At 34.5% G+C, this 24,355-nt stretch overlaps 1 protein-coding gene across 1 annotated transcript in view; it reads right to left on the reverse strand.

The window, feature by feature from the left end:
* The window catches only part of RYR3 (ryanodine receptor 3), a 269,121-nt gene that overhangs the window by 205,260 nt on the left and 39,506 nt on the right, over nt 1-24,355 (reverse strand). Inside the window, 2 exon segments of the mRNA XM_009320984.1 lie at nt 5,295-5,402; nt 14,929-15,048. Of these exon segments, the coding sequence (XP_009319259.1) occupies nt 5,295-5,402; nt 14,929-15,048 (228 nt within the window).

The following is a 24,355-nucleotide window of genomic DNA, read 5'->3' on the forward strand; positions in this document are numbered from 1 at the left end:
GCGGGCCCCCCGCCGCCGGCTGGGGGGGGGGGGGGGGGCTGGGGCACCCTCTCACTCCCTGCGCCTTTGCTTCTTGCGGCTTTTGCCGCGGTTTTGCCGCTTCAGGAAGGGTCCCCCGGCGCGATCCTCCGCTTCGGAGCCCTTCGCCTCGGTGGCTTCGCTGAAATGATTCCCCAAAACAAAACTTTAGAAGAGGCATTGTCTCTAGTACGTTACATATTGCTAGAAAGGACTACCTTTAAGGTCAGTTCTTTTCCTTGGATTCATGTGGAAGTGTCGTGGTTTAACCTCAGTCGGCAACTAAGCACCACGCAGCCGCTCGCTCACTCCCCCCCCCCCCCCGGGGGGCGGGGGGATTCCCCAAAACAAAACTTTAGAAGAGGCATTGTCTCTAGTACGTTACATATTGCTAGAAAGGACTACCTTTAAGGTCAGTTCTTTTCCTTGGATTCATGTGGAAGTGTCGTGGTTTAACCTCAGTCGGCAGATAATTAAAGGTAGTTCCAGGAACTCAAATAACAGTTATACATGTGTAGGCAAATGATTTTGCACTCTATGAACAATACATTAATTAAATTACCAATTAGGTCAATAGGTTTACAAGCTATGTACAACTTGTGTTCTACAGAACCCCAACTTAGAAGACATCAAGCTGAGGAAACTACCACATTTTGTAGCTCGACATATAAAATACTTAATACTAATTCAAAGAATTAAAAATAAAATGTTATTTGTCCAAACAGAAGGAATGAAAATCTAAAAGCAATTCGGCAGATGTCTTTTATTACAACTGCAGTAAAATAAAAATCTTACTCCTATTTTTCTAGCTAATAACAAAGGTATTAACAAATAGGGATTTGGGACCTGGATACGCTGGAACTTAATGCTGTTAACATATATAAGACAGTCTCATGTAATTTTATGTAGTAAATTTTATTGAGAAATTTCTCAGAATTATATGGATACTATTTATAATCTCTTTCACGATATGATCCATATAATTATGTAAAATTTCTCACTACACCCAGTAGCAAACTAAATAAACCCAAACTCCTGCAGAATGATTTTTGGACCCACATAGAAAATGTGTTAGATTATTGGAAAAAATTGGAGACAAATATAAGATAGTTATTACTGGTCATTCAGAGAACATAGCATACTTTTAGATATCATTATAAAAGGCTGATCAGAAACAATAAATAAAAAAATTCCAAGAGCTCCTCCAAAATATGTCATCCATAAAAAATGGTTTTAATAATATATCCTGCAGGAACTTATCATTGCTTGGGAAAGAAAACCAGAAAAACATCATATAACAGTGTATATAATACTTCTTTTATAAATGACAACTTTTTTTTAATCAACAAGGAAAACCTTAACAGCAAAATCAACTGTAATTACAGACAGGTTGTCAGAAGAAAAATACATGTAGTCAGTTTGTAACAAATATATGCAAACTGAGAGCAAGCAATAAACTCCTCATGCTATTTTCTTACTGAAAGTTTTTAAGTGAATCACTTCTAATTTTAAGGCTCACCCATTAAAAAAACCACAACAAAACAACAAAACCCCAATATCAAATAAGCTATGTTTTTCCTCTAGAAAAATCTGAAACTAACAGCAGAACTCTCTTCCAAATTAAATTTAATATGGAAAGCATACCATTCAATGGAATGATAGACTGGTGGAACCAATAAAAGATTAATGTTAATTGTATGAGGGCAAATTCTATTCTTAGCAATGCCTTTGTATTGACAACAGAATGTAAATGAACATTTTAAGATGTGCATTCCTAAATGTCATGCTGTCAGTTTTCTCTACATATATAACAACTATTAAAAGACAGCATTTTGTATTATTCATCTCAAAAATAGCTTTTTCTGAAATCTAGTTTAAAAATTACTTTTTACCATATCAATTTGCTTTCATGGTGCTAAAGATAGTGCCACGTAATACAAAATATTTAACTTGATTGGTAGTTATGAGGTATGTCTCAAAACAGAATCAGTACTTGTAACTTAAAAAATAACCCATCCATTTTACCAACAGCTTGTTGACAGAAGCTAATTAAGAGTCCACCTTTTCTGAATGTAATAAATCCTTGTGGTCCAGAAAGAAAGTTTCTTGCATTATTGTTCAGGCTTTCATTTTTTATTTCATCCTTGCTATTTATATGAACTGCTGTGTCCCTATTACAATTTCCCCAATGGATGGTACCCAGCTTCAAAATAAATGCAGGGCAAGGTAGTTTTGAAATAAATACGGCACAACAGACTACATTTTCTTTTTTATTGTCCCCAAAGCAACAGTATGATCATTTTTACTGAAGAGATTATTTGTCCTCTACTGCCAATCCCAAACATAAATATTTAGATATTACTAGAAATCTCAGATCAAATATTTTGGCTAAGTTTTTGGGTGAATGTTTTGGAAATATTAAAAATTGTGTTATTGCTTAGGAGTCCTAGATGTGTTTAAATCAATCTTACTTTCCCTAAGCCAATGTTTTTTTCATCAGGAGTTCCATTTTCTAGAAAGCAATGTAATTGCAGAAATCAAAAATTAAACTTTAAACTGGAGAAAACAGTGGAAAACAAGGGGTCAATAACAATGAGGTCTGAAAACCATGTATGCAAAGGCTGACATTGTAAGATCGGAGGTGACAGAGCAGAACTCCAGCTTCCCTGAGCTGTGCCATGATATGGGCCAGTTAAAGATCTGGACTGCAGAATAAGCCAGTAGGTTGTGGTTATCCTGCCGCTCAGTTACAGAGAAAAATAAAGGTTCTTCTATTTATTCTATTATTTATTTTATAGACATTTTTATCTTTAGAAAAATAATACACATTTTGAATGTATCACTTCTGCATAGATGGATATGACATTCAAAAAATTAGCCTCAAGTATATAAAACACCCGTTTGATTCTCCCTTCTAGGATATTTACTTAAATCATAAAATTCTCCTCCTCTCACATGTTATTCTATTTTATTTTCTAGGATCCTACTAAAAAAGGAAGAAAACACTAAAACCGCATGCACAGTATATGAATCCCAGAAAGAAATCAAAAGAAATCTCTCATCATGAAACACACTCAGCATAAATTTATATTTGACCAAAAAAAAAATTACAGTGAAATGCTATCTTTAAGTAAATTTCTTTAGATTATACTGAGATTAATTGCATTTTTATGTTTGATTTCTTCCTCAGACATCCATTTTTCCTTTTGCTTAACGTGACAGAGTCTTAACTCTGTGTGTAAGATCAATAAAAGAAAAATTACAACTCAAAGAAAATATGAGTTTTCTGGTTCTACATAAAATGAAAACTGACAGACTATCTATCTCTGCAGATTATTTGCATTGTAACTAATGCCATTTAGTCTCATAAAATAAGTAAAGCCATAGAGTTTTATCATGCTTTGTTCATAAGAGAATAAAAGTTCAATTCAATTCAATTCAGCTGAAATTGGAGAGTTAGGGTCAAAACAATCAAGTTAAGATAAGTCTTCCACCCAGGCTTTTGGACTATGCTAGGAAATCAATTAAAGCACAGCATCATAGAAGATAATATCAAGCTGATCTGATCAGGCAGCAAAAATCTGAGAGGTATGGTAAACATCAATGCACTGAGGTTGCACACAACAAATTCAAGAATTTAGTCAACTTTAAGAGACAAACACGTGACTACTACCAAATTTAACTCTAAGTGAGAGTGAAATGCAGAAGATTTTTATTTACACAAGTTTTGTGGTTTTCATGGTGCCAGAAAGCAATTACGGAATCTGTCATAACAAATAAACATTGTAAAGTCTTTTTTAATCTTAATTTGTTAATAATACTTCACACCATACATTAAGAAGTGGCATTTCCATTTTTTTTCAGATTTCAGTTGTTCACTGAATAGAAGAAAACAATAAAGGTGATGTCACATTTTGTTATAAATTCCTAAAACTTATACACATGAATATAACAGAGCAGTGACCAACTGAGTGGAGACCATAGGTCAATTTCATTTACTTCCAGAGAAACACAAGCTCTACCTAAGTATATAGAACTAGACAATTTACCTAAATTACTTACAAGCAATTCACAGATGCAACAGCAAGTGTAGCTTCCAAAAACTTCCAGAAGTATTACTGCATAGATGAGAGGTAAGTCTGTCTCATCTCAACAACCAGCAATGAGGTTCAGCTGATCATTGAAAAATGATCATTGTTCATGCAAATCCTTGAAAATATGGGCAAATTTGTATCTGGGGTTTGGATTAGGCTTAATTTTTACTTATAACATCATCACCTTACAACAAATAGCTTAGAAGTTCTATGAAAAATACAGTTCTTAAACAACTTTGTCAATAATAAATAATGTATAATAAAGTGCACGGGAGTTTTTTGGCATCCTGATTGCTCCAGTCTGTAAGTCCTCTTTCAGTCATTCTTAGTATATCACAGATTTGAAGTGATAATTCAACTGAAACTTTAGTAATATGAAATGCAAGCATAGTTACAACATTTCACTTTACTGCAAAGTCACTTGACACTGTACTGTAAGTATTCTAGTAAGTATGCTTGTGCTAATATAGTAAAAGATTAAGAAACCCAGAGAATTTTGAAATAACTATTTCTATCCAACAGTTCTTGCTTGTTACGACAGATTAAATAACTTGAAATTATACTGAAACAGTTTAGTTACACAACTATAAAGAAAAATATTGTATTTTTATATCTGAACTAAAATAGATTTAAATTTGGCACTTTGTTTCATTGATAGGACTTCTATCTGTTAATTTCATGTGAGGATAAATCAAATTAAATCCAAATACCTGAAATACTTTCTTAGCTCAGTGAAATGAGATAGAATATTTACATGATGAGAAAATTGTTTTGCTCTCCCCATTCAGAAATAGGACTATAATACAATAATTCTTTTATGGCAATGATTTACATTTCAGACAAAACCTATCTCATATACTCTCCTTAGATTCATAACAGTCAGACTCCGTCCAAGGATTCTCTTATTCCTTTTTCAGTATCCAGTTCTGGACTGATGGTAATAAATGATCTCTGAAGATGATGTTTCTGGTTTTTGTAAATATTTCGAAAGACTAACTGCACCTGCTCCTCAACGCTACAGAGAAATGAATATGATTATAGTAGTGGAGCAATAATGTCCCGGGAAAACTCAAGAATCTGCTATGACATCAGGCCTCTCTCCTAGAAAATCCTGGCGCAAGGAAACAAATGAGAACAATCCATATTCAGAAATTTAATATTCTTTGATGTCAATTTACTTACCCCTTCACTAGCATTATCCCCTGTGTTGGCCAGCATTTCTTGAAGGGCTCTGACAGATAGGGACTGTTCAAGGACGAAATTACAGATGCAAAGGTCTGGAGGAACATACTGTAAAAATAAATTAAACAGTGTAAGAACAGATCTGCAGAGCAGGTTAATCAGGATGAAAAGTTTGTTTGAACACACATGTATTTTAATTTTAAAATCCATACTTAATGTTTATGCATTTGGTTTTAATACACATGCTATTTCCCTCTATGAAAATCATATAAATCCATTGTTCATAAATTGTCAGTGCAGTAACTTTACATTTCCTAGAGCTGTATTGCTTATAGTAAAACAAAACATCTTCAGGTTCAAAAGTGAAAAGTTTTTCTATATATATTACTGCTTTCTTATCTTTTAGAATGACACCATGAACATTGTGTTTGTTCTCTAACATCGTTGACAAAACAGAAGAGAAGGTGTATGATCTTATTTGACGTATAAGGTTGACACTGAATATATTTATAGCTGCCACTAAATGGCAAAGATTCAGAATCTTATGATATACTAATATGAACTATTTTAGGAGATTGTCTCGATTGTTGGATCAATATGTCTGCTGGTTTTGAAACATGAAACTTAGACTCACTTCAAGAACAGCAGACTTTTTTTCAATTTATTGGCATTGATGCGTCCAAGGAAAGAGGTGTCCAAGAAAAAACATCTCAAGGGGAATCATCAATGTATATAAATATGTGACAGGAAAGTACAAAGAAGACAGAGCCAGACTCTATGCAGTGGTACCCACTGAAAGGACAAGAGGAAATTGACACAAATTGAAATACAGGAAAATCTGTTTAAACATGAGGAAAAAATCTGTGAGCATGGTAAACACTGGAACACGTTGCCCAGAGAGGTTGTGGAGTCTCCATCCTTGGAGATATTCAAGGATGCTCTGGCTGAACCTACTCTGAGCAGAGGGGCTGGAGTTGGTGATCTCCATTCCAACCTCAACGATTCAGTATTCTGTGATTTATGATATAGATCATGGCTATGAATGACCTTTAAAGTGGATATACACCTTTTTCTTTTTTAAATCAGTGTAACAGGAGGGAATAAAATTCTTGATAATGCTGAGTTTTAAGGTGGTGAAAAGGGAAATGATACAATTAACAGATTTCTAAACTTGCTGAAGTGAAGTCTTTATAGCAAGATAATCAAGTACAGTCTTGGAATTCCCACCCTTTGATCCCTACTATAGATGCTAATTATTTTTTCTTTGGTGTTTTCAAACACATTCTGGAAAAGACTTTTAGGCCAAAGACTTGACATTGAAATTGCATACTTGAGATATATAATTGTTACATATATTATTGAGGTAAAGTGAACTCTTGCATCTTTCTTAGGCGGCTAAATAATTGTAAATAATAAGTAGTTCATAATTTCATTAACTGCAACAGGAACAACCTAAACTGTAATACTTGTCATCACTTATCTCCACTATGGGGTATTATTTTTTTTAGCATTAACTGCATCTGTGTACATATACACACATACAACATACTCTGTTATATAAACTCATACTGTACATATATATGTGTGTGTGCATGTGTGTATGTAGCATCCATAAACATGCACACATGTGCACACAGATTGTAACCAGAAGTTTACTCTTTAATAGGTTACATTCAGGGCCTCTCATATAACCAAATGCAGAAAGATGTCATTTCTCAGTGAAATGAATTACAAACAAAACTAGGTTAGATTTTGTGTCTCATATTTGTTAAAGTCTGGAAAGACTTATTTAGAATATTTTATGTTGTGTAGACTGTTTTTAGAATATTTTATGTTGTGTAGACTTTTACGTTCATAGCAATGAACGTAAAAGTCTACACAACATTAAGTAGTCTCTACTTCCCAATGAACCAGACAGGTAAACAAAATCTCTGAGTAATACTTCATGCATTACTTTACTGCCTTTAATTGCACCTAGCAGGCAAATAAGCCACATCATTATTAAAAAAAAAAAAACAACGAAACAACGAAGAACAACAAAAAACTCCACCAAACAACAAAACCCAAACAAAAACCCCGGATATTTTTCTGTTGTCATCCTGTGACAGCTTTCAGATTATGCAGCATTCATTTTATTAGGATGTTTTGAGTATGTATTAAACCACACTGTCCTTGAAATATATTTGAATTTTTAAAAAAAACCAAAAACCTTTATAACGTCTTTCTATTTTCAACATGGAACTTAAATTCAGAAACTAAACTGGAATTTTATCTGGGAAAAATAACGTAGCTGGTAATATGTTTTTAATCAGCATCAGACTACCTCTGGCACTTAATCCCACTCCAAATTGAATATGGCATAATCAGTATGATCCAACACCTACCAACTGAACAAAAGAACTCCCATCGGTTTCACTGGCCACTGGTCTTGTGCAACATAGGCTGCATTTTGATTTGAAAATTGTTGCCACCCTTACTTTAGTGCTGTATTAATGAAAGACACACTCTAAAACAATGTACTAGTCATAGTTTGCATAAAATGTATGTCTTAGGTTAACGCAATTAATTTTTCACTTTTTATTCTTTTTCATAACCTATGGAGCATTCGCCTTTATTTAAGAATGTTGGCACTGAGACCTATGAAATTAATGATTTTTCTACCCATGACTTAGAGCAGATAACCCCTCTTTCAAACTTGCAGTGTTACACAATAAGCTAACGCATGCTATCAAACACTCCATTTCTGTGGTTGGATGGTGACAAATTCTTTTTTAAATTCCACTGACTTGAGAAATACCAGTGAAAGGTAATTTATGTGAATAGTACTTGACCTAAGTAGCAACTGACCTCCTTAATTAATCTAGATTGCTTCCTTTAAACAAACAAACAAACAAACAAATAAATAAATAAAACTATTGAGTCTGTCAAGGCTCATTCGTTTTCTGGTCTTTTTGCAAATGATACTGTTTCATAAGTTTGATATTCTACAATCTCTTTGTGGCAGACCATTTTACACTGTTAACAATTACACAGCTAAAAGGGTTTCATAAAATCTCAACAGTCTGCTAATCTATGCTTTTTTTCCCCAACTCTAAGCAATGTTGTATTGTAATGGAATCCCACAAAACAAAGAAAAGTACAATAAGGGATGTTCAGTGAAACAAGAATACTGAGAGGTGAGAGCCACAGGTAGAAGATGGGGAAATATTCATGTCAGGAATTTTTATGCTGAAATGAAAAACAAAATCTGTTCAGGTACTAAGATAAGGTTTTAGAAATCTGCTGTAAAGTAGCAACAGGCATAGGTATTTATCCCCCTTCTGGCTATGGGAAGTTGGAATGAACACACAGAAGTAAGACAACATCATTTTCAAGAATCATCAATAAAGGAAAAAATTCAAGTGGACAATAAAGTATTTTATTTTACAGGCATTTAAAGATATGCTAAGCAAGCATTACTGTAAGTGCATTTGTGTAGCAGAATAAGTAGACTGATAAGATATACGATAAAAGAAAGCAGGAATTTGGAATACATAGTTCTTCAAAGTCAGTGAGAGTTTTTGGGAGTTCTTCCAGCACACCTCTGTGCAGTCTTGTCCATACATACAGGAAGAGAAACAAAAAGACAAATTTGATATAGGAAACTTACACAAATTTGCAAAGTAAATCTGTGTCCTGGTTTCGGCAGGGATAGAGTTAGTTTCCTTCCTAGTAGCTGGTACAGTGCTGTGTTTTGGATTTAGGATGAGAACAAAGTTGATAACACACCGATGTTTTAGTTGTTGCTAGGTAATGCTTACACTAGCCAAGGACTTTCTAGTTTCCCATGCTCTACCAACTGAGAAGGCTGGAGGTGCACAAGAAGCTGGGAGGGGGCACAGCCAAACTGGCCAAAGAAACATTCCATACCATGTGACGTCATGCTCAGTACATAAACTGGGGGAAGCTGGCCGGGGGGGCCGCTGCGCGGGGACTGGCTGGGCATCGGTCGGCGGGTGGTGAGCAATTGTACTGTGCATCACTTGCTTTGTGTAGTATTATTATTATCATATTATTATTATTATTATCATTTTATTTCAATTATTAAACTGTTTTTATCTCAACCCACGAGTTTTTCTCACTTGTGCTCTTCCAATTCTCTCCCCCATCCCATTGTGGGTGGGGGGAGTGAGCGAGCGGCTGCATGGTGCTCAGTTGCCGACTGAGGTTAAACCACGACAATCTGAAGAAACAATTGACAATTTTACCTTGACAACTGCTCTTTTTCTAAGAAGAAAATGTTTATTTCTGAGATTATTTCCAAACAGGTCTTTCATGTAGAGTTACCAGTTCTCCATCAACACACTCATAACACTGAATATACCTCATTTTTCTGAATGAGGTGTTAAGATAAATAAAACTAGCTACTGAACTGGAAATGTTCAATAGATCTCCAAAAAACTTGAGTCTTAAAATAACTCTATTTTCTCACAGAAATGAATTGGAGTCAAGGTCAAATTACTTTATATTCATCTATATTGATTTCTGGAAGAAGAGCAGAGAGCGGGTAAAGTGTATCAATAGGTCAAAGCTGATAGGAGAGTTGACATGAAGAAACAGATACAAGCTACACAGTAGCTAGAGAGGAGCCATACAAGCAGTTACAGAATAAATGAAGACCTACAGCAATGAAAAGGGGCCACGTTTTGTAATAAATTTAAAAAAAATAATCTATCAATATGTAGGATTTCCTCTCAAACAGCTCAACAATATAGTTGAATATTTCCTATACTTTACAGAAAGTACAGAATAGAACAGCAAGCCACCATTTTCACAGACTTCTGATTGACCACAGATACACTCATCTGCCTTAGTTTTCCATTTAAAAGGGAGACACTGGAGAAAAATTTTCTCCTGTAAGGTACACTGTGTTTTACTGATAAAACATAGTATTTTCACAATTTGGTATTATTTATTAACATTGTATAGGTATGTGCACATCTAATCATCAGTAGTGAAGGATAGCTACCCATCCTAAGCCAGTCAATAACACACAGCGGTCTAATTTTCACTCGTAGTTTATTAGAATAGAGAGAAAAACGCAGCAAGACAAAAAAATAACGTCACAAGAATAACCACTGGTGAGGCCACACCTGGAGTACTGAGACCAGATCTGGGTTCCCCAGTACGAAAGTGGTATGAAGCTGCTGGAGAGGCAAAGGGCCACTAAGATGATTAAGGGACTGGAGTATCTCTCATGTGAGGAAGACATGAGATGATGATCAATGTGTATAAATACCTGAAGGGAGGGTGCAAAAAAGATGGAGCTAGGCTCTTCTCAGTGGTGCCCAGTGACAGGACAAGAGGCAATGGGCACATACTGAAACACAGGAGGGTCCATCTGAACATCAGGAAACACTTTTTCACTGTGAGGGTGCCTGAGCAGTGGCACAGGTTGCCTAGAGGGGTTGTGGAGTCTCCATCCTTGGAGATGTTCAAAAGCCATCTGGACATGGTCCTGGACAACCTGTTCTAGGCGGTCCTGCTTGAGCAGGGGGGTTGGGCGAGATGACCTCCAGAGGTCCCTTCCAACCTCAGCCATTCTGTGATTCTGTGAAGAGTAAACTGCAATGAAGTTTCTAATACCAGGCTTCTACATACAACCCCAAGGCGGATAATAGATTGACTTAATGCACGCAGTTAATGCTGCCTGAAACATTCTTACAAGCACATTCTGATGAAGAGAGCTTCATATCAAGAGATTTCAAGGAAATATTTTCTACATCAGAGAGACACAGCCAGGCAAGTACAAAGTGGCAGTGGAGGGAGCACTGGGATAAGTTTTATGCTGAACTTTAAACTTGTTTCTCATAGTTTTATGTCTGTTTTTTTCAGCCTACTATTATTTCAATATGCAATAATTATTATTTATTATAAAAATAATAGCTGTGCAAATAGCTGTAGGGCAGTTTTAACCATTTTATATATAATTATGCTAAGTTTGTGCTGGGTTGCATAGCGGGAAATGGAGGCCCATAAAATAGCTAATAGGAAAGCCCAGCTCCCACATTACACTTTGAATGCAGTTCAGTCTTCTGGATTCCTCCAGGCACTATCATAACATTAAATTCTTGCAGGTGATATGCTTACTAACCAAATCTTTGCACACAGCTTCTGATCTGCAGTGTAAAAACTACTGACATAAGCTAGTACAGGTTACCAACTTGCTAGGTTTACTTTTACCAGACCTGTAAACTACTACATTCTGTCATTAGGACAGAAATCTTATCTTAATTAGTTATCATTCCCTTCAGGCATTTAAGTTTACTTGACAATTTTGCTACTAATAGAGATGCTAGTATATTGTAAATACTTTTGAAGTATATTTTTCTTAGATATCCATAGAAGTTAGCCTTGCTGCACTAGACTATCAGCTTTGAAATACATCATTTTTCAAAGTATGACTTTAAAAACAAGGAAAACAACAATGAAGTAATATAATTAGATCATATCATTCAACAATTCTGCTATTTCTTTTTTAGTATAAAAAATATAATTTTTCACTGCTAGTTAATTAGATTTTTCCCCTTACATTTTAAATATCAGACATTATTTAGGCAAACATCTGATAATTCAAAAGGGAGCCGCATAGACAGGGGGAATATAATTTCATACTACTGAACTAATGCAAAAGCAATTTTAAAAAATGCGTTTAAAATCCAGTCACCATAATATAAATTATTAGTGAACCAACACTGTAATAGTTTTTACTAATAAATTGTAAAGAAATAACATGCAAGTTGCTTATGGATTTATAGTAAAATTTGAACAGAAATATCTCGTAATTGTTATTCCCTTCAGCATGTCACAGAAATTACCAAAACAGCTAATGGCCAACCATAGAAATCACATTTTTTCCTCTTTAAGTTTCTAAGAACCTTTTTTTTTTTTAAGAAATATACCTTTTCTTTCCTTGCCTCCCATTCCTTTTAGCTACTTCTATCTTCTGACTTTTACTACATACAACTCAGATTTAAAAAATTAATGACGAAGTTACACCTTTTCATTCTGGAATTAACACATAAACTGAATTTTTTTCCTGTCTATGTTGTTATGTTTTCCAGAATTACTTGAATGAAAAAGCATTTCTTTTCTTGATTTAACAATATTTAGCCAAAGTTTAATGAGTGAAGAAGCAGTTACATGTACTGCAAATAGATTTTGGCTTTGGTAAAGTGATCAACTGGAGAAGAGAATGTAGTAGAAGGTATCACTGTGATTTCCTACTCTGGACTTCTGTTGACAAATACGCCTAGAATCTTGTTTAATGCAATTTCTTCTTAATACACAGAAGAAATCTAGCGTTATAAAGTAATTTCCAGGGATAAGGAAGGGATAAGGAATCCATCTCAGGTAAATAGTTCCATTTTAACAGCGAGGACAGTCTTCTGCTGTCTGAAATAAAAGGACTTCTGTTATCAACTTTCCCATTTCAGAAGCTTATGGGCAGTGTCCATACTTTCCTTTTTTAAACTGAACAGACTGTGTCCTCCTCCAATCATGATTCTCATAGCACTTCCTAGAGCAATCTCCATTTTATCAACATTCTTATGAATTTGAATGCCATGAATGTACTCTCTATTCCAGCAGCATTGCCATAGAGGTAATAAAAAAACCCCAAAATTTGCAGAGATAGTATAACTTCCCATCTTCTATCAAGTTTCTTTCGATTACACTTCTAAAGACTATGCTAGATCCCTTGAGCACATCATCACTCAAGGAACCTATGACTGTAACATCCACCATGACCTTCATATTCCTTACAGGGGACAAGAATAGTTTCCCATTTTGTAAGCATATTTACACACTCAGTTATTAGACTTTACACTGGCAGCACTGAAATATACCTCTACTTTCTATTAATATACAAGGCACTGCAGATCTTCCTGTGTGTGGCATGACTTGATCAATTGCCAGTTCCCCAATGTTTTTATCATCTGAAAAAATTGCTTATGTTAATTTAAATGATGTCTTAATTGACAAAAATACTTGACAGCGCAGCAGTGAGAACAGAACCTTGTAGGATTTGGTTAGAAACACATCTATTCAATAACTATTTTTTAGTCCGCTGGTTGTATGCCATTTTGGTTTTGCCTTTTATTTCATAACCAAAATTTTGTCCAAATGTAAATGAAAGTAAGTGTCATTGCTAAGGGTTGTTGGTAAGTATTGTACTCTCTAATCATCCAGATCAACCTTCTACACTTCTTTTTCAAACAGATGTATTTACATGCCTCTTTCCAAAATTCTTCACTGTTCTCAGTCAAGACCAGCAGTTCAGAAAGCTCCTCGGTAAGCTCTTTTAAAGCAGTTACATACAAGTTTTCTGAACCTCTTACTTTTAAACAAACTTCAGAAGCTTCTGTAATATTATCTGCTACTAAGGCACTTACGTAGATCTATGGCATTTTACAACAATGCATACCATTCCTCCTTTTCTTATAATAAGATGAGCAACATGCTGTCTTACAGATTGAGATCATCATCATCAGAAATAGACAGACCACATTGCAGTTGAGTGGTCTATCAATAAAAAAATCCCAATCACTCTTGAAGATTTTAGGACAATAGTTGAAAATACATATGTGAAAACTAACTGCTTTTACTTAAACATGTGAAAAGATTATTGGTGATTTGTAAAGTACACCAGAGATAAATTATCTGACTGAGCTCTTGGAATGCAAAGAAACGTAAATTTATAAGTAGCATAATTTTTCACCTTAGAGATGAACAAGGATCTCTCATACTGCATAAATATACACTGTGGATGTAACATGGTCATACTACCTAGACTAAAAATAGGACCACATGGCAACATTTCAAGAGAAAAGATACAAAGACCCCACTAAAAAAAAAAACAGGAGGAAAAATAAATTATCAGGAAGAAGAGAAAAGAAATAAAGACACAAAACAAAGGAAAAGAAAATGATGCAGAAAGAACAAAGAAGAGAAGGAGGAGGTCCTCCTCCATTTGCCTTTATTCTTAACATTCTGCTCTAGTACAGGTCTAAAGTTTCATCTCTTCTCTCCTTTCTCCTCTCAAGCTCCTCTCACTACTCTGTTTTCTTTTATTTTTAGTTCGCAGCTCTCTAGCTTCTTTTTTCCATTTGCCACTTGTTATCTTTAAAACTTTTCAATTACTTAATAATTCTGTTCCCTGTACTCTCAATTTTCTGATTAATCAACACAATTAGAAGCAGCACTTAATGCCAGTAACTAACAGGTGACAATGCTTCAAAAATTATCAATCCAGTGTATCAAGATATTTGAACCTACAGCAGTAATAGGAATAAGTTTTTTAGTCAACTTAAATCTTAATAACAGTCTGGAGACTTAATCTTGAAAATATGAAGTATTTCAGTTACAGGAATTATTTTAGATAGTTAAAGAATAGTGGCTTTTTACTGTTAACAGGCATGTCTCAAAGTATATTTAGAATCTCTAAGAAATCTCACGTTGCAGTCACAAGAAGAAAAGCATACAAAAGGTGCAGCTAGCATCACATTAAAGAAACCGTAATTAAATGTCTTCATGGATGATAAGTAGGTTAACATTCACTGATCAGTTACACCAGTTGAGAGTATCGACTTCTTACTTTAGCTTCTGATGTTGGTTCCAAAAAGCACAGGCGATTCCCAAGTCCCTCAGCTGCCAAGCAAAACTTCCTTTGTTCTTTGTGAATACTGGCAACACACTGAAGTACTACTTCGTCATCCTGTCACAAAACAAGGTACGAGAAAAAAAGTAAATATTTGGAAGTTACATGCACACTATAATACTATGAAATCCTGGAACACAGAATCTGTTGAAAATGAACACATTATACTCCTATAACTGATATCATGTACATATGCAGAGATTCTTTTGATGTGTATGTAAACAGATGTTTATGTATAGATTTATATTCAAGACTGTATCAAAGTCACAAAGACTATATACTGTCTCCAGGGCTTTCACAAGTGTTGTGTCCTCCTGTTGATTTAGCAGTGGCTTGCTATGGTGCCACAAAAAACTGTAAGTACACTGTTACTCAGTTTTACTCAATAAAACATATTTAATGTTTCAGTAAACACCTGTTACTGTGATTTTGCAAACAACAGTAACCTAAATATAAACAAATTTACTTTGTTAGCACAGTAAGCCCTCAACACAAGTCCTCTGAATGCACGATCTTAACTTTTAAGGTCTCGTTTAATTTAGAAACCTCTGAGTACAACCAAAGATCCAAGAGGCATTTTTCAAGTGACGATTCAAATAAGTCGTAAGAACTTGCTCCTCAAAAGACACATTCCAAGAATAAGAACACTCTGGAAAAGTGACATGAAACAGCCCTGTTGTTTAGTTATCCTAATTATTCTAAAAGCTCTTTTACAAATTGTTACATAATGCAATGCCAAAGACACACTTACAAAGTGCCAAGCCCTTACTCACCTCTTAATATGTGATACTAAAGCTGATATAAGCAAGCCAAAACAGATTATTTTTAGTGTTCAACTGTGTCAAAGGTATATACAGAAATAAAAAATAATTTTATTTTCCAAAACTTGTGCACTAACCAAGAAAAACACCACATGCAGACTAGCACATAAAGGAACTTATTTTTATACAGGTGTGTAACTGTTCACCAAAAGACACTGCCTTAGAAGTTTTTAAGGAGGTGGAAGCTGATAAAACAAGAGCGATATGATATGTCAGTGTCCTATCCAGCTATGAAGTTATACTGGTGTCAATTATTATTGTCAAAGCAGATACACAACAGCCGCCTGTACTGAACTCAGAGATCACTTGAACAATTATGTTCTAAAAGCAGCACTGCTTTTTCCAGTCCCCTTATGCAACTGCAATACTATGACAGTAGCACAGCTACAGGCACTTGGAATAAAAGCTGGGAGTGACAAAGTGATTTCACCAAAGGAATTAAGTGGCACACCCTTTAAAATGGGAATTCAAAAGCAGGTTTTTCACTTGTGTGATTTTGCAAGTGTGTGCAAGTTATATGGCTTTCTTTTAGGTGACACTTCACTGCCTACTTACTACTGCTAAAATGGACAGCTGTTATATTTCAGACTAATCAGCAGTTACAGACAACGTTTTCCTTATCTAGCTCTGCATAACAATCAACAGCATTTTTAACAGTACAGAATGGGAATTCAAGAAGTTTTTATAAAAAATTCTAAGATGGATAGTCAAGAGGAGGTAGACAGAATTAGCTAATTAAGGCTAAACAAATTCATTTTCTTTTTCCCCTGCTGCTTCTGTTTCCATTTCTGCAAAATGCTCTCTGAAATTCTCAGCTTTCAAACTCATTAGTAAAAACATTTCTGCTTTTTAAACTCCAGTGTAATAAGTTGCAAAATATAAACAATACAATTAAGCATTCATTATTATGTTCCTCTGCTCGTGAATTTTAAAAATTGGCATCAGAAGCATATCTATTCAGGGGAAAAAGATCAGAACATTTCTAAGATAAAAATAAAGATACTTAAAACATTTTTCATTATCTGGTTCCTGTATCAATCTTTAAACATACATATTTCAGAGATTTAAAAGAATGAAATACTAAAATATGAATTTACAAATACCAAGATTTAGAATAAAATTGAGATTTGCCACTTAGCTTGCACTTATCAGTGGATTACGTTAAATTACTTATCTATAGCTGAAATTGTATTTATTCTCCCTACAATATTAAAGTATTCATCGTTCCACAGAGGCATATACATAGTATCTATTTCTAAAAAATAAAATTATGCCTTCAGACAACATACATAAAAACTTACTTAAAATGAGAATTACTCAAATAAATGAACTATTTTCTTTTTAAATCCATACACATAAAAGGGCAAGAGTTTCTAGCATAATGAAATGAATATTTTGATTTTCTAGAATTCAAAAAAACCCATTTCTTTTTAGAATTTACACTGGCATCACAAAGTCTTTATCAATCACTAAATGCCGTAACCCCAAAATACAAACACTGATAATGTCTTAAGTAAGGACTGTATGCAGCATTCAACATCGATGTTTTACATTATTCCCCTAAATTTCCAATGTACCCTTTCATTTGTGCTACAACATTTAACAAACTACGTATTTGCTACATAGGATGAACAACTTTATTAAAGTTTTTTAAAAGTGGCAATAATAGCATATTTCAGAATGTTTTGGAGCAGTTTTAAAGAGTTTATCATTCAGGTGCAGGTGGACTGAGCATAAGGAATTAGTGGAATCTGTATAATCTGCAAATAAGACAATGACTCGCTGTTAAGATGACTCAGTATTATAGTGTACTTACTGAAGTAAGATCATTCTAGCTGAGGTCTGAAATTGCTTTTCTGGCCTGAAGACGCTAATAGAAATGAGTTTTATGGAGTTGTTATCCTATAATGAAATTGCAGACCATGACTCAGCACTATCTTGTTTTCTTGAGTTTTCTGTCACAAATTCTGGTATTCTAAAACTTTTTTTCCTGGTAAACTCATTTTCTTCTTCCCTTAGTTTTTAAATACACATGGTGCCAGAGCCATCTAACCTTGTTCTTCACTTCTCTTATACAGAACTTCATCCATTTACTTCAATATACCTTTTTTAGTATGACAAGGAGAAGCCTGCATGCCCAATGAAATGTGGGGACTCATACAATGAGCAGTGATGAGTTGTTAGTTAAGTTATATACAGCCAATTCTTAAAGATAACCAAAAGCAAAGCAAAACAAAAAAAACCCACACAACTTCCTTGAGATCCAGTGTGTCAACCAGGAATTTAACAGATTTAAACATTTTAAATTTAATAAGTGTTTCAAACACAATCTTTCTCATCTAGCAGCTCTGACATTTCCATGTTTAGAAATTTAATTTGTTCTAGTCCTTTTAGTTTTGTTGGTGTTTTTTGGTCGTGTTTTTTTTTTTTTTAATAAAATAGGCTTAGAGTGCATGGAATCAGAGGCTGGAAAGGACCTCTGTAAGCAATGGTCCAACACCTCACTAGAGAAGGGCTAATTTAGATAAGTATCTCTGATGATCTAATATGCTTAATTTAAGAAAAAAGTCCATTTCAAAATTCTGGTCAGCTTGAGGTATTGTTACAGATTCACACCTCTCTCTCCATCACACGTTATACCTCTTCAGATCAAAATTGTAATATGCAACAGTTGTATCAAAGTTTTCTAAATTTTTCAAGATTTTGCTTCAGTGAGCAAACAGGGGGAATAATTTCAGGTTGATCAAATACTTCTATGATTTACTGAGGACATGGAAAAATAATACATTTGCATACCACTAGGCCTCACACAAGAAGCTGCTTTTGCTATTGTTCCTCAAAAAGTACACACATTCTAAGTGTCAGTTACTAATAACTGGTTTCCACCAGTAGCATCATCAATAATTACATAAAGTTAACTGTGAGAGCCACTTTTTACTACCACAACTAACACCTATTCACAAATACAGTTGAATAGTAATTTTTAACTTTTTTTTCTGAATGAAGAGGAAGTTCTCCCCTTCTGTCCAGAAATCTCTTATCTGGTTAGGATTAATCCGCCAGTCCTGTAGCAAAAGGACACAGACCAGGTAACTCCAAACCCAATTCTAAGGATGTTTATATATAGAAACACATTGGTATTACTAAAATATATTTCAGGTGGTCTGAAATCCTGCAGAATCTAGCAAGTGTCATGTAGCTAATGTGTCATAATTCTGTCCAGTATTATTCATCTATTCACAAAAATGCATGACTTTTGCAAAAAGAAAAAAGACAGCTTTGGAGATTTGTTTTCTTATTTTTGAAAGTAAGTAACTGCATAACCGTGTGTACTGAAAACATAAGTTTCTATTTGATTTGGCCAGAGCTGAAGCTGCGATCTGAATTTGCACTATATAGTAATGTCTGTATAGGCTGAGAAACAAAGGTATTTCTAAACAAGAGTCACTCACTCAGTATCTTCTGCTTTTAAGATGGAAGAAGTCACCAATATAGAACTTGATTCTTTGCAAAAGTACGTCTAATATTAAAAAATTTCTTTAATTGAAAACCATGATTCCTAGCTTTCAGCAATATAGCATTAAACAGCATGCTATCTAATTTTAAAAAAGAGTTTTTAATGAACCACAGTCCAGTGGTTCATTACCAGACAGTATTTAGTCTTGGTCTTCAGGCAGTCTTCCTCCTCAGGTTTCATAATAAAGTGATGGTGAACTTAAACTGAAATTCCTGTGATGGGATAATAAGCGATAACATAAACAAAATTGATTTTAATTAATCAATGACTTGACTTGCTGCAACGTGAGTCAGTGATCAAGGTGAATCAATGTATTGTAGGCATGACCTTGCTTCTGCTCAGTTCACTAGTTTTTCAACTCAGAATTTGAGAATACAGAAATTCCAACAGCTAATGAAACTCCTTCTTCATTTATGTTGCATATATAGCCCAGAATTAAGAATTATAGTCATTTACACAATACATTTAAGTCTGCAAAGAGGTTGTATTCAACAATAGACACACTTCCACATGTTTCATATTAAGAAGCACAAAACCATCAATACACTAAATATATACATGCACATTTACATATACATATAAAATATGCAAATTTTGCTGGAAAATGACACCCTAGATTTTCTTTGTTACCTACCGATTCAACATCTACCAAATCTCTACATTCTCTATTCTATTCAGTACTGAAAATGAACTGATAAAATTGACACGACACTAAAGACTAATCAGTTTTAGAAAATTAATCAGCTTTGTTATTTAACCTGTAGATTGTAATAAGGAGAAGCTGTTTCCTCAAAAAAGCATACGTATTTTGCTTATATTTTACTCACAGTTGCACATAAACATGCAAGTGGGTGCTTGCACATGAATGACTAACTTTAATGTAAACTGATACAAAATTGTTTTGAAAGTATGTTCTTCTGTAACACCATGAAAAAGTTTTATTTCATAATATATCCTTTCCATGAAGAAATGTATATTACTTTCAGAAAAACCCCATATCTGTTAAACAAAGAAACTCAGAGCTCCTGTTTTCTATGGTAAAACAAGCAGACATATCAAGTTGATGCTCTTTACAGGCCTGATTACTGTGAGACTGTGACACTTGCTGATTATAGATCAGTGTTGCAAAGAAATGTACAGAGTAAAAATCCACAGCCGCCTTCACTCTTTGATAGACAACATCCTACGCACGTATCTTACTGTATCACAAAGCACAGGATATAAGCAAATATCTTGATTAGCATTTGAACACTAGCTACAAACTTATTCTTCCACAGGACTGCATTCCTTTCAGGTTTTCTGGAAAAATCTTGGAGAACAAATACAATTCACCAGAAATTATCATCTACAGTGGCTGCATTCTTCTTAACAAAATAAGGAATTATAGGCAAAGTTGACAATGCTCTAACCAAAGATGGATTTGGTAAATTTGTGGGTGCCCACAAGTTCCTTTCACAAGGGGAACAGTCTCACTGCAAAGCTGTCTCCATGAACTTGTATTTTTTGCAGAACTTCATCCAAAAATGCACAGCTTCAGTGCATGGCTAATGTAATGAAGTATTTTCAGTCATTTCTAAAAACAAGTACAGGAAACATACAGTCTTTGGCCCATTTTAAAAAAGATCTTACAGTCTTTTAATTGAGAATAGAAGAGTATTTCTGCTTTTAAGCTGGAGCTTGAACAGTGTTGCCCGAGGATATTTTCCTCTTCCTAAGGGAAAAAAATCTCTCCTAAATCTGACCTCATTAGAAGAATTTGAAGTGAGGGGGAGGAAGGTATGGAACACACAAATCCTTGCTAGGATTTTACATTTGCTAGAGTTCGGCCACTTAGTTTTGCAATGGTCTTGACTTCAGAGTACAGAAGAGAATTTCTTATGCTGCCTATGATTTCTTTTCAGTTATCCAGGATTCAAAGTGGATGAGCACCATTATTTTCAGGTCAGGAAATTTTCAGATCCAGACATAGTTTTTGAACATGAAGTGGATATGCCTTCCATGTAAAATTTTAACTCGCAAACTCCTTTGCTCTGCAGTGATACAGCTCAGCTACAGGAAAATCAAATTCTTGTGTTTGTTTTGAACCTGGTTCCTACAAGCTCCATTTAATATTACCAAGCTCCCACATCACAACAGTCAGTGAAGATTATTGTCCATCCTCATCATGTCACACCCAGCCTGTCTTTTCCAGGCTGAAAAGTCCTAGCCTCCTAATAAGTTGTTCCTCATCTGATCGTCATCCTGATCCTTATCTGACCTTTCCCTGAATATTTTCCAGTTCTAATGGTTTATTTTTAAAATGAGCTAACCAGAATTCCACATACTATTCAAAGTATGGAAAAATGTATATATTTATGCAGTAGCAAAAAGATGTTCTCTGTTGTGTTCTTTATTCTGTTCTTAGTAATTTTTAATATTTGATTGCCTTTTTTCGCCATTAATGAGTATTAAGCTGATGTTTTCATTGAACTATTATAACACCAGGATCTTACTTTTCAGTGCAGAGCCAATCATTTTAAACATGAAGCTGGATTGCTATTTTTTTTTCCTCATGTCTATAATTTCACATTTAGCCTGAATTTCATCTGTCATTTTACTGCACTTACTTAATTTCAGAAGGTCCTTCTAGAATGGTTCACAGCTTGCTTACATCCTTGCTGCCTGAAATAACTTCCTACCATGAGTGCTCTACCTACTTATCCCTTTTCCCAGGTCCTCTCTCTCCTCCCCCTTCCCCTCCTCTGCTCCCTCCCCCCCACCAGTGAGCATGGTTAAACACACTGATTGGTTGTGGAGTATCCATCTTTGGAGACCTCAAAACCCAACTGGACAATGTCATAAGCAATCTGCTCCAGAGATCCCTTCCAATCTCAGTGACTCTGTGGTTTAGTGAAATAAATTTAAAAAAACCCAAAACTAATTAGGGCCACGATAAACATCTTTTAAACATATGTAAGAGACTGCTTCAAAATGGAAGGGAATATTATGTCTCCCACGTGTAACAGACAGAACTAGTAATATAAATCTTAAACTGCAGCAAGATTCAGTCTGGGTATTAGAAAAAAGGTTTCCTTCTTCTTTCCTAATGATAAGGATAGCAAGGCACTAAAATTGGGTAGGTTATAGAGCCTGTATCACCACAGGTCTTTACAAACAGGTTATGTTAACATCTGTGGGTATGCTGTTGCATGGCTATAGTCAGTCTTTTCTTAGGTAAGGGAATATATGCGCCATGAGGTCTCTTAAAGCTCTGTTTTTTCAAGATCTCATAATTGATACATATTCCTTCATGGCTACTATATGCTAGAACATAATTTACAATATACATTAGAGTATTCACAACTTAATTCTGCAACAGACCTTCATGCTGGCTTGATCCTGACTCAGAAAGGTAATGTTGCCCTCTGTTTTATATATATGTATTTTTTCATCTTGTCTCATTAGAAGGGATGCACAAGCTTAAGGAAGACATTAGAATAGGAAATATTCTATTTCCCAAGGCACTCTAAATTTCTAACTGCTTTATTTCCTCATTGGTGCTCATGTTCTCTATCCACCAACATTTGACAATTGTATTATAAATCAAATTACAATAAATATTCTCGAAAAGATTACCACTACATCTCACAATTAGCTTCTCTACCAAATGTACCATCAGTCAGGATGCTAACAAACCAGAAATCACACTATTGAGTTCCAGAGAACAAGCATCCTGGCTTTATTTAATCTATTACACAATGCATATATAGAACACATGTAGAACTAAAGTTTTGACTTAAAAATTTTGTGCATGCTAATGTTTGAATATCTTGGTTACAGAAGTCCTTTTTTTTTTCTTTCTTTCTTTGTTACTCATAGGGTAGTTCTCCCAGCAAAACCTAGCCTTAATCTGACAGTGACTTTTCTTGGAAGAGAAAAAACAAGACAAAAAGAAGAAAACAAGACAATTGTTCATTTCAACAAGGAAATGAAATGCAACACCACAATTAAAATAAAGTAAAATCAATATATATTTAAAAACAATGTGTGTTCATAGAGATATTCCATGTCAAAACATTTGCTGAACTTAATTCTGATGCTCCCAGCTGCAAATATTTTGTACTTGCCCTTTTGCAATTCTGTTTCTGATTAATGATTTCAAGATCTATAGGGCAAAATATATACTTTTTGCCCAGAACCTTTCACCTATACTAACAGGCTATATAACAAGCTACAACTGTGATTAAAAAATATATTTGATTCCAAACAGGTTTAGTATGACCCTAAAAAGTTGGGAAAATAGAAATTGAGTGTAATTCTATTCTCATGTATAGTACTGTAAACTATGTAGAACTCTTAAATCAGTAGAATAACAAATGCTAAAATTCATGTGAGGAATCAGATTTTTTCTTTTAGAAAATGTATTGCAAATTCACTTAAATATAGGAAATAGTTGTTAAAAAATTGTATGAATGATGCCTATTAAAATTATATAAAGCATTTAAGTATTATTTTCAAAAAACCCCCAAAGTATCATAGCCAGTTTTTATGAAAAAGGAAGATCATATAGCTTACCAGATATAGTCATATATCCATCTTCATCATGGGTAATACACCAGCTTTAATAAAATCTGTAGGTTAGACCTTTGAACTTCTAAACATTGTGTTGCAGGGAGCAACTCTAAATCTCCAGACGATAGTGAAAAGCATAGAGTTAAGTGAGTAGTCAAAGTACTTTTTCACTTCATCTGACAGTATTTTTTTTTCTTAGAGTGATAAATCACTCTGCTGTAGTCGAATTTCACACCTTCTGGGCTAAGGCTAACGATGTATCTGAAACCCTGTGACACACATCCCTTGGTTTGCTACATTAAAGAAGAAAATTCAAGAAAGGTGACTCAAGTTAGCAAGTTGCTAAAGCATACCAAGGCTTCCTAAATACTAGTATAAAACCAAAATTAGTTACATATGTGTTTCTGTTGAATAAATGATGCATTTTTTAAATAAAAAAGTCCATAATTTACTTAGTTTCCATTTTCTTAATGGA

This window comes from Pygoscelis adeliae, unplaced genomic scaffold, assembly GCF_000699105.1.
Source record: "Pygoscelis adeliae isolate BGI_AS28 unplaced genomic scaffold, ASM69910v1 Scaffold3, whole genome shotgun sequence".
Lineage (NCBI taxonomy): Eukaryota > Metazoa > Chordata > Aves > Sphenisciformes > Spheniscidae > Pygoscelis > Pygoscelis adeliae.